This window comes from Triticum aestivum, chromosome 2B (genome assembly GCF_018294505.1).
Source record: "Triticum aestivum cultivar Chinese Spring chromosome 2B, IWGSC CS RefSeq v2.1, whole genome shotgun sequence".
Taxonomy (NCBI): Eukaryota; Viridiplantae; Streptophyta; class Magnoliopsida; order Poales; family Poaceae; genus Triticum; species Triticum aestivum.
In genome coordinates, this window is record NC_057798.1 from 76,637,767 (window position 1) to 76,649,408 (window position 11,642).

The window sequence follows — 11,642 nt, forward strand, 5'->3', positions numbered from 1 at the left end:
CCGCCACGCCTCTCATCCAGCACCACTCGGCAACCAAACCAGGACCAGATCCAAGCAGATCGCATGAGCAAGAGGCGAAAGAGGAGCAACCTCGCCGGCCGGCATCCCCTGCCCCAATGCCGTCGTGAAGATGAATGGTCAGCCCATCCCCCCTGCCATCTATCCTATCCTAATTTCTCATGCTTTTCTGACGACGTTCTACACGTACGGGCAGGCGAGATTGGCCCAACCTGCCGACGGTACTCGTCGACGACATCACCGACAGACTTCTCCTCTACGACATGGCCCGAGCGAGGGACATTCGCTTCCGCGCCACGTGCAAGGAATGGAGGAACTGCACCGCTGACCCGAGCGAGGGACGCAATCAACTGGACCCCCGCTTCCGCCTGCGCCACTAGATCATGCTGTCCAACCGCACCGACGGTGACGGCTGCCGCTTCCTCAACCTCTCCACCGGCGCCAGTGCCCGCGTCGACCTACCTGAGCTCTCCCGACACCACCTCGAGACCACCACCGAGGGCCTCTTGCTCCTGCATGGCAAGGCGAGCCACGCCGTGCGGCTCCTCAACCCGCTCACCAGGGCCCTCACCGACCTCCCGCCCGTCACCGAGGACCTTGGCGGCGCGTACGCGGTCTGGTCAGGGCCGTTCCAGTCCGCGGCGCACATCATCTACGCTGGCGTCTCTGACGAGACCTCCCCATCGTCAGTCGTGCTCCTGATGGCTGACCGTCACCTTGGGCGTGCCATAGCCTACGCCAAGCCTGGAGACCAGCGGTGGGCGGTGATGGATGACGAGATGTGGAGGCCCGACAACCGCATGTCGTGTCGGTTCTCGTCGGCGTCGACCCTGCAGGGGTGCTTCTACTTTGTGACTCTTTTTAGAGAAAAGGCCATAGCCCAACTTTATAAATAAAGCCACACGACAGCGTCACAGACCCGAACAAGAACGAAACCAACAAGCGAAACATCGCAGTACACCGAACAGAAGTTTCGGACCAGCAAACGAAAGAGATGGGTACAGGCAACCTGGCATACACGGCGCGCAGGCCGGGAGGGAGAAGACTAGAACCAAACTACAATAACAGCGACACCCTGATTAGACGACGGGGTCCAGCCCGGAGATGTGGGATGCCGAAGCCCGGATTTTGGCGATGAGCAAGTCCAGGGCATCCCGATCTTCATCCTTAGTCAATGATCTCCACTGCTGCAACAGTATACATGATTTGAAAACAACGTCATCCGGCTTAGACGGGAAGATATGTTCAATAGTAAATTTGTTCCTAATAGTCCAAAGAGCCCAGCATAAGGCACCCAGGCCGACCCAGAACACCCTCTTGGTAACCCCAACCAAAACTTTGGCTAGGTTTCTAAGCTCAGAGAATGAGGAAGGGTTCCAAGAAACCTGAAGCCAAGATCTGACACAACTCCAAACCAACTTAGCCAGCACGCAATGAAAAAAATGTGTTCCGAGTTTTCCAAGGCACCACATAAATGAAAAAACTCCGAGCCTGGCCCATTGCGATTTTTAATCTGGTCGGCCGCCGGGAGGCGGCCACGAAAATCTTGCCAAAGGAAGATTTTAATCTTAGGAGGGACTTTGGACTTCCAGACACAAGAAAAACTGCTCGAAGGGGTACCACCGATAAGCCTAGAGTACAACGACTTAACCGAAAACCTGCCAGAAGCCGAATGAGGCCAAACCACAGTGTCAGAAGACTCCGAGAGCACAGGGAAGAGGGCAGAGAGACTTTGCCAGTCTTCCAACTCTTCAGGAGACAGGGAACGATGAAAAGTCAGATCCCAGTTATTAGCCGCCACCTCCGCGATGGAGATATCAGGTTTAGGGCAATAAGAGAACAAAACCGGAAAACTAACAGCTAGGGGGGCATCCCCAGACCACCAGTCCAGCCAGAAGCGGACCGCAGTCCCGTTACCCACGATAAATTTAACATGTTCCAGGAAGGTAGGTCTGACTTTGACAAGGGACTTCCAGAATTGAGATCCACGACGAGTGGAGGCAAACAGTGGGATAGAATGTGGGAAGTATTTAGCCTTGAGAATCGAAAACCAAAGGGTATCGGCCCCGCTAGTCATAATTTTCCACCACCACTTAATAAGCAAACATATGTTCATCACCTGAGTATTAATAATGCCTAACCCCCCACGGTTTTTAGGCTTACACATATATTGCCACTTGACCAACCTATATTTCCGTTTGTTATCCGCGGAGTTCCAATAAAAGGCTCCCCTATGTTTGTCAAAGCTAGGATGGACGCCAGCCGAGAGAAGATAGAAGCCCATAAGAAACATAGGGAGAGAAGATAAGCAGGAGTTAATTAGAGCAACTTTGCCAGCATTGGTATTATATCTCCCCCTCCAAGGGAGCACCCTGTTTCCCACTTTAGCGACCGCCGGAGCAAAGTCCTTAGAGTGAAGCAAGATAGGAGAGATTGGGAGGCCTAGATACTTAAAGGGGAAGGAACCCAAGGAGCAGTTAAGAAGCCTGGCCACCCGTAAGGCTTCCACATCATCAACACCTGTCACTAAGACCTCGCTTTTAGAGAAATTAATCTTAAGGCCCGATACAGCTTCGAAACAGAGCAAGATGAATTTAAGATTGGCAATACAAGTGTCGTCCAGCTCCACCAAGATAATTGTGTCATCAGCATATTGCAAATGGGATACCCCCTCCGGGAGTAAATGGGAGACCACAGGAGTGATGTGACCACAATGTGCCGCCCTAGTGAGCATGCACGAAAAGGCATCGACCACAAAATTAAAAAGAACGGGGGAGGCAGGGTCCCCTTGGCGGAGGCCTCTGCCATTGGCGAAGAAATTGCTAATGAACCCATTCACAGAAACGGCAGTATGGCCACCCGAGACCAACTGCATGACACGATGCACATAAGCTCCGTCGAAGCCTTTTGCAAGCAAGACTTGTTTGAGGAAAGACCAGCTAACCGAGTCATAAGCTTTCTCAAAATCTAACTTAAGAATAACCGCTTTAGATCTCCAAGAGTGAAGGTCGTGCACAATCTCGTGCAAAGATAAGATACCATCTAGAATGAAACGACCTTTGATGAAAGCAGATTGGAAGGGGCTGATAACTCTATGCGCAACCGGCGACAATCGATTCGCAAAACCCTTAGCCGGAAATTTGGCGAAGTTATTAATCAAAGCAATAGGACGGAATTGAGAGATTATTTCGGCACCCTTAACCTTGGGGATTAGGGAAATCACTGCGTAATTCAGGCGGGAGATATCGATAGTACCAAGACAGAACCCCTGGATGACCTTACAAACCAGCTCTTTCAACTGAGGCCAGAATTTCCGAAAGAAAGGGATAGAGAAGCCGTCTGTCCTAGAGGCAGCATTAGGATTAGAAGAATTAACTACATCCCAGATTTCCTGACCAGAAAGGGGAATCATCAAGGAGGCATTTTCCTCGGGCGAAATTTTAAGGCCTATGTTCCAAAGGGAAGGGGAAATGGATAAGCCCGATTGAGGCTTAGCCCCCAGCAGCGAAGAGAAGAAGGCCACCACATGAGCCATAATAGCAGACTGATCCGAAGAGCGCACACCATTAATCATCAGGCTATTGATACCACAGCGCCTTCTCCTACCGTTCGCGATAGCAAAGAAATAAGTCGTGGGGGAGTCACCTTTTAGAGTCCAATTGAGAGTGCCCCGCTGGCGCCAATAAACCTCAGCCTGGTGGTGCAACTGCAATAAAGCGGCCTCAAGGTTATATCTAACCGCCCAACCATCATCAAAAAGCCCAGTGGAGTCGGTCGCGAGATCAAGAGACGCAATCTGAGCCTCAAGGAATAGTTTGGTACGACGATCCTCCGCCGCACGGTTGCGAGACCAGCCTCTAAGGAATTTACGAAGGTTGTAGGAACACGAGTGCCAGTCATCCAGAGGCCCAAAAGAGCGAGCGTTGGAGGCGAGAAGGAGGGATATCTTTGAAGCCACCATCTCGATAAAGCCATCTACAGACAGCCAAGAGGCGTCAAATTGAAATCTAGCTGGAGGTCTAAGGCTGACAGAACCGTCGTCAAGAATTAAGGGGGTATGGTCAGACCCAACTATGCATTTGGCGCCGAGGGAGGCCCTAGGAAACATGGAATCCCACCTGGGACAAATGAAGACTCGATCGAGCACAGATCTAATAGGGATAGCCTAATGATTGGACCAGGTATAACGAGCTCCGCCCCGGGGAAGCTCACGAATAGCACTGACACTGATGAAGTCATTAAAAGCATTAGCTAGAGGCCAGGAAAAGATATTATTATTTTTATCAGAAGGAAACCACAGAAGATTAAAGTCTCCCCCGATAACCATCGGGAGATTGCAGGATTCGATCTTCACAGAAAGCTCATTAAGAAATAAAGGAGACAAAGAATGATCCGCCGGCCCATAAACGACGATAAACTCGCAGAGGATATTCATGGCTTTATGACAAAGTACAGAACTAGCCCAAAAAATCCCATGATCAAACGCAACAAAATCAAAAATATCTTTATTAAAGCCTATCAAGATCCCACCCGAGTGACCCGAAGCAGGTAACGTGTGCCAATTGAATCTGTCCATGCCCACGATAGCAGAGAGTTCATTAGGGGAAAACGATTCCTTAAAAGTTTCAACCAACCCCACGAAGTCAATAGAGTTAGAGCGAACCAGATCTTTGAGTTGGCCGCGGCGCCCCCTAGCACCGAACCCTCTAATATTCCAGAATAAAGCCCTCATTTATAAGATAGGTTCTTAATGCGGAGGCTCGACTAAATTAGCGACTCTTGAGGGGTATGTAATGCATGCGCGGCTCTGTCCCGAGCCTCGTGTGGTGCCCATGGTTGTGGACCAGCCCAACACCGACTACAACATGTTCTGCTACCTCGTACCTCCCGACAAAGACGACCATCGCTCCGGTGGCGGCATGCTCATGGTGTGTTACTACATCAACCTGGACCACCTCAGCGCCGATGAGCAAAGAATCATGAAGCGCAGGAGGAAGGTCATGGACGTGATCAGGGTGGAGCACCATATGAGGGAGAACCGGTCGAACCTGATCCAGGTGTTTGAGGTGGATGTGGCCGGGAAGAGGCTTGTTCCGGTGGAGGACATTGGCCGGCACCGCGCCGTGTTTGTGGGGGATGTGGCTTGCTTCTCCCTCTCGGCCCGGAGGTTTCCATGCGTGGCAGGGAACGCCGTGTACATGGGGCGCGTGGTATCTGGCAGACAAGACCGCTGATCCACCGTTTAAGTTCGCCACCGACGTGCCAGGGCTTCTAGACGATATATCAGTGAAACGGTACCGCCAGGGCAGACCAGAGCTGAATCTTGTGCCTCTTGCTCGCCCCTGTACCCTCCAGGAGTACTTCGTCTGTTGCGCCGGCCTCCTCAGCGGCCTCAAAGATTAATTGTTCATTTGTGCTTGTGTTGAATCAGAAAAATCTGAAGCGCATACCTTTTTGCATGAGTGCTAGCTAGAGGTACTACTAAATTAGCAGCTTGTTTGATTCGAGCGGTCCCTTTTGCGTATGTCTTCGTAATTATCACTCCATGAGACATAATGTCACTCTGAATTTCTAGCTCTCAATTCAACCCCTACAGATGTAACGTAGCCGTAATAATGTAATCACCAAACTGTGTCTTAAGTTAAGCTTTGTGAAACTGTACAGACCGCTCAGCTAGCTGAAATTTCCAACGAGCAGAATTGGAGCACCTTTTTCTAGAGTTAACTTATGTTGAGGAATGTCGATAAGAAAAATACAGTGCACGAAATTAAGTACAACAAAACAGATTTACTCTTTCACCTTATCAGTAGATATAACCAGTACTACATCATAACTTATAGCTTGAAAGAAATAACAACCTAGATCAGCTCAAATCACATAATAAAACACTAAGCTCCTTATTATTGATTTGGCCCAGTCACCTGACCGGTCTTGAAAAAAGTAGCTCAATCACTTGGTAGAAATTGTTTACCATTATCTCTTAGCTCTCTCTTAGCTAACCGAAATCTGCAATCCAATGATACCAACGAAACAAACAAAAAACAAAAATATGCGCCTGATCCGATTATCAGACAGATGATTTCTCTCAATACTATCCTTTTATCTACGAAATTGTAGCTGCACTGAGGAGAAAGAACTACTTGAACATATATGTTTAGTATATTAATTCAAAATACCTGAAAACACAAACTGTATTAGAACATTTAACTTGCACGCCAGCCATGTAAAAAGTAATATTACTACAACTAGCTTAATTAAAGACCATGTTTTGTAATTTCAGGATTCAGACTATTCAGATATTGTTCAAATTTACATGGACTAAAATATGTTGATGTAGCACAGATCAATATTAGCAGCATCAATAATTGTTGTCAAAAATCAACGAACTCAAGCTGGGTCACAAAATGGTTCATATGAACTGAAGCGCTGCATATTTACTCACTTGCTAATCTACTATAGCCATTTCCTCAAACATCTCATGGGCCACTTAAATAATATAAATCAATCCTGATGGCCGCAAAATCATCACATCCATGCATCACAGAGAGCGGTCTTCAATCTTCTGCTGTCCTCTCTGTACTTGGACCAGCTGAGGGAGAAAAGTAATATGTCAGTATAATCACAAGCCATTTCAGTTAAGAAAGCATCACTTAAAAAAATGTGGGCAGCAAGCATATCCAACCTGAATCATGGGACTAGCGAAAGCAGCACCCTTACATATTAGCAACCAACAATGGCTTGCAAGCTACTCCCTCCGTTCCTAAATATTTGTCTTTCTAGAGATTTCAAATGAACTACCACATACAGATGTATATAGACATATTTTAGAGTATGGATTCATTCATTTTGCTCCCTATGTAGTCACTTATTGAAATCTCTAGAAAGACAAATATTTAGGAACGGAGGGAGTATAACAGAGAACCTGCTTCCCTTAGAACACTGCAAAAAATAATATCCTATCATTTTGGTTATTTGCATCAAATTAGGAACCAATGCATGCAGTTTTTTGAACTAAAATCTAACAAAATTCTTCATTCTTGTGTAAAGCAGGGATACAATGTAAACAACTAATATTGAAAAATCCATGGTGCACGAACATAAGCAATCCAACCGGGAGGTGTGGGTCTTTGACAGTGATGCCAACCTATAGAAAAGAGAACATGCTCTCCTAAGTCTGAGATTCATTTAACAAAAAAAAGAGAACCATGTGGAGGATCAAAAATTTCATTTTGCTTGGTCCATCTATTTCATTTTTTTCCCCTCTGGAATCAGATTGCACGCATATTGCTCTAGTTATTCTAGCATTGCTGCTTACATTTTTCTAAACAGGGATTGCCTTGGAGTTTAAACAAAAATGTCTAAAAGTTAGATCCTTCTATATTCTTATACCTTGACGTTGCTGAAAGCATATTCGGCAAACAAAAAGAATAATGTTTCTTTCAGACTGAGTTTGGAAGCTATAAATTTTACACTTTCGTTGTTAGTCATTGTGTTATCGTACAAAGGATCAACTGATATATCCAGTTCGTTGGTATTCCATGAATGTGTGTCGACAAAGCTGAGGTTTAGGCGTCATCGATGTTGAAATGAAGTATGGACATAACAATTGGGTTCCTTTTCCTTGAACTTCAAGAGTTTCTTGAGGCGACTGTGTGTCACCCGTCGACTCTCGAAAATCTTCTACTCATGGATTCGCCCACTGTACGAGAAGTAACATATGTGCAAATACCATTTTCTTTTCGCCGGGGCTATATCCTAACCATTGTGAGACATAAGTTTGTCTCGCCTTCAAGGTTGCTGTGAACAAGCCAGCCAAGCGAGAGGTTTTTCTGGCCCCGTAGGAAAGTTTGTTCTTCTTGTACGCAATGTTTTTTTTCTTTTTATTTGGTTTGGTTATCTTTTTAATATTTGTTTTTCCTTTTTGGCTTTATTTTTCTTGTTCAGGTTTTCTATTTTCATTTTGTTGGGTTTTTTGTTTTTCTTCTGTTTTCTTCTTCTCTACGGTTGTTTATTGGTTATCTTTTCCTTTTTCCTTTTTTTCGTTCTTACCTTTTTATTTTTTGTTTCTTTTTTATCGACTTGTTTCAATACATGTTGTAAAAAATTTGCATACACGCGCACCATTATTTTTATACATGTTGAACATTTTGAAAATGTGTGGTTAATATTTTTTGAAATACATGTTTTGAATATTTTCTTTGAATAAATTTTAAACATTTTTTAATGCTATGCAACGTTTTTATATTATATAAACATTTTCTTAAAATTTCATGGATAAAATTTCAAATTTTGTGACTTTACTAAATGTAATTTATAATTTTTCGAATGGTACAAATAATTTTTAATCTGCACGGACTTGTTTTATGTTGTATATTTTTGTAAAATTCCAAGAACATTTTTGAATGGTACAAAACATTAACTTTTTACATTATATACTCATTTGTATATTGCATTAACATTTTATTAAATAGTACAATTTGTATCTTGTTTAGACTGGACGAACATTCTTTTAAAGGAGCGGTTATATTTTCAAATAAATGAATAAAATATTTTTCCATTTCAAAAATATAAGTATGAAAGTACTAACACAATAAAAAAAGGCGTTGAAGAAGCGGCGTTCCAGCCTAGCTGGGCCAGCCCCTTGAGCCGCTCCCTCCTTTTTCTGAGTGAAATGGTGGCAAAATTTTTGTGGGGGTTCTCTGAGCCCAGCAATCACATGTTATGTGCGGCAGTGCCCATTTCCCCTTACGGCCCATTTCCATCCTCATATATATCGTGGAGTAAGAACTGAACTCAAATACCAAGGCGGGTCAGTCTCAGCCGCCGCCACGCCTCTCGACCAAAGCAGGACCAGATCCGAGCGGATCGCATGAGCAAGAGGCGGAAGAGGAGCAACCTCGCCGGCCGGCGTCCCCTGCCCCAACGCCGCCGTGAAAACGAATGGTCAGCCCATCCCCCCTGCCTTCTTCTATCCTATCCTAATTTCTCTTGCTTTCTTAACGATGGTCTAATTTATACGGGCAGGCGAGATTGGCCCAACCTGCCGACGGTACTCGTCGACGACATCGCCGGCAGGCTTCTCCTCTACGACGTGGCCGAGTACATCCGCCTCCGCGCCGCGTGCAAGGAATGGAGGAACTGCACCGCTGACCCGAGCGAGGGACGCAATCAACTGGACCCCCGCTTCCGCCCGCGCCGCTGGATCATGCTGTCCAACCGCACGGACGGCGACGGCCGCCGCTTCCTCAACCTCTCCACCGGCGCCAGCGCCCGCGTCGACCTACCGGAGCTCTCCCGACACCACCTCGAGACCACCACCGAGGGCCTCTTGCTCCTGCGTGACAAGGCGAACCACGCCGTGCGGCTCCTCAACCCGCTCACCAAGGCCCTCACCGACCTCCCGCCCGTCACCGAGGACCTTGGCGGCGCGTACGCGGTCTGGTCGGGGCCGTTCCAGTCCGCGGCGCGCATCATCTACGCCGGCGTCTCTGACGAGACCTCCCCATCGTCAGTGGTGCTCCTGATGGCTGACCGTCACCTTGGGCGTGCCATAGCCTACGCCAATCCTGTTGACCAGCGTTGGGCGGTGGTGGATGACGAGATGTGGAGGCCCGGCATCCCCATGTCATGTCGATTCTCGTCGGCCTCAACCATGCAGGGGCGCGTCTACTTTGTGACTGTCGAGGGGTACATAATACAGGTGAGGCTCTGCCCAGAGCCTCGTGTGGTGCCCGTGGTTGTGGACCAGCCCAACACCAAATACAACATGTTCTGCTACCTCGTCCCTCCCGATGACGACCACCGCCGCGGTGGTGGCATGCTCATGGTGCGCTACTACCTCAACCTCTATCACCTCAGCGATGAAGAGCGGAGAATCATGACGCGCAGGAGGAAGGCCAGGGACGTCATCAGGGTGGAGCACCTTGTGAAGGAGCACCGGTGGAACCTAATTCAGGTGTTTGAGGTGGATGTGGCCGGAAAGAGGCTTGTTCCGGTGGAGGACATTGGCCGGCACCGCGCCGTGTTTGTCGGGGACGTGGCCTGCTTCTCCCTCTCTGCCAAGAGGTTTCCATGCGTGGCAGGGAACGCGATACACATGGGGGCGCTTGGGGCTCGTTGCCCTCCCGTCGGCGTGCGGTATCTGGCGGACAAGACTGCCGATCCATCGTTTGTGTTCGCCACCGACGTGCCAGGGCTTCTAGATGATATATCAATGAAACGGTACCGCCAGAGGATACCGGAGCTGAATCTACTGCCTCTTGCTCGCCCTTGTACACTCCAAGAGTACCTTGTCTGTTGCGCTGGCGTCCTTGGCGGCCTCAAAGACTAATTCAGTCATCATCAGCAAGTTAAGGGAAGCATGTTGTCTCCTCCTCTGTTCATTTCTCATTATGTTGAATCAAAAAAATCTGAAAGATGGACAGAGCATTGTAGTACGTATTGTACAAAACCACTTGTTGTTCTCTTTAAAGTTCGAGCTGATGTATCCTTCCAATATATTGGTTGATTTCTACCTTGTGGTGCTCCAGGAAGTTATGAAGGATGGACATACAAGCTAGTCTAGAATTATGTAAAACCACCTGTGTTTTACCTGTACATTTAAACCAATGTTTCAGTATTCTTTTTTTGAAATGCTAGATAATTCTAAACCTACATAGAAAATGCATATGAACCTGTGGCACTAATCCTTACTGGGAACCAAACTGAACACACAGACACGTTACTCGTGAGTAGTTCACGAATAATGGCCTATATACATTTGCTTCTTTGTCCCAGAGTTCCAAGTGTACCAAATTCTGAATAATGCACTGTTAATTCCAGTGATTTGTTATATCTTTTGAAAAATATACATTCAATAACACTAGAACTGTTTGTAATGCATGCATACCAAGTTAAGAGGCGCTGAACGGAGATAACAGTTGATCCCTTGTACGACAAACAATGAAAGTGTCAAATTTATAGCTTCCAAACTCAGTGTGTCAGCAACATTTTTTTCGTCGAATATGCTCTCAGCAACATTAAAGTACAAAGATTATAGAAGGATCTAACTTTTAGACATTTTTGCTTAAACTACATGGCAATCCTTCTTTAGAAAAATGTAAGCAGCAATGGTAGAGTAACTGGATCTATATGTATGCAATTTGATTTCAGAGGAAAAAAGATTCATAGAGCTCAGACAGAGGAGAGCATGGATCTCTTTTTGTTAAATAAATCTCAGACAGAGGAGAGCATGTTCTTTAGGTTGAAATAAAAAACAATTCTTATGTTTGTGCAGCATGGATTTTTCAAAATAGTTGTTTACATTATCTCCTTGCTTTATATTGAGCGAATAATTTTTTAGCATTTACTCCCTCTGTTCCAAATTTTTTTAGCATTTTGGAACGGAGGGAGTAGTTCAGAAAACTGTATATAGGAAGCGAGCTCTCTGTTACAGCTTGCTAGCCATTTTTGGTTTTTAATACGTAAGGGTGCCTTCTCTACTACAATGATTCAGGTTGGATTTGCTTGCTGCCCACATTTTTGCAAGTGATGCTTGCTTAACTAAAATGTCTTGTGATTGTACTGACATATTACTTTTCTTCCTCAGCTAGTGCAAATACAGAAGGGACAGCAGAAGATTCACT

General features: G+C 46.3%; 1 protein-coding gene across 1 annotated transcript; it reads left to right on the plus strand.

Moving 5' to 3' along the window:
- Positions 1-8,832: 8,832 nt before the first annotated feature.
- Positions 8,833-10,529, plus strand: LOC123040532 (uncharacterized). The gene is made up of 2 exons (XM_044463347.1): positions 8,833-8,961; positions 9,043-10,529. Exons 1-2 carry the CDS (start codon positions 8,888-8,890, stop codon positions 10,346-10,348), a joined length of 1,380 nt encoding a protein of 459 aa, XP_044319282.1. The 5' UTR covers positions 8,833-8,887; the 3' UTR covers positions 10,349-10,529.
- Positions 10,530-11,642: the final 1,113 nt, after the last annotated feature.

Excerpts from the sequence above, each read along its gene's own strand:
- LOC123040532 (XM_044463347.1), top strand. The coding sequence starts at position 8,888 with ATGAGCAAGAGGCGGAAGAGGAGCAACCTCGCCGGCCGGCGTCCCCTG. Across the intron at positions 8,962-9,042 it reads CGCCGCCGTGAAAACGAATG|GCGAGATTGGCCCAACCTGC; the intron begins GTCAGCCCATCC and ends TTATACGGGCAG.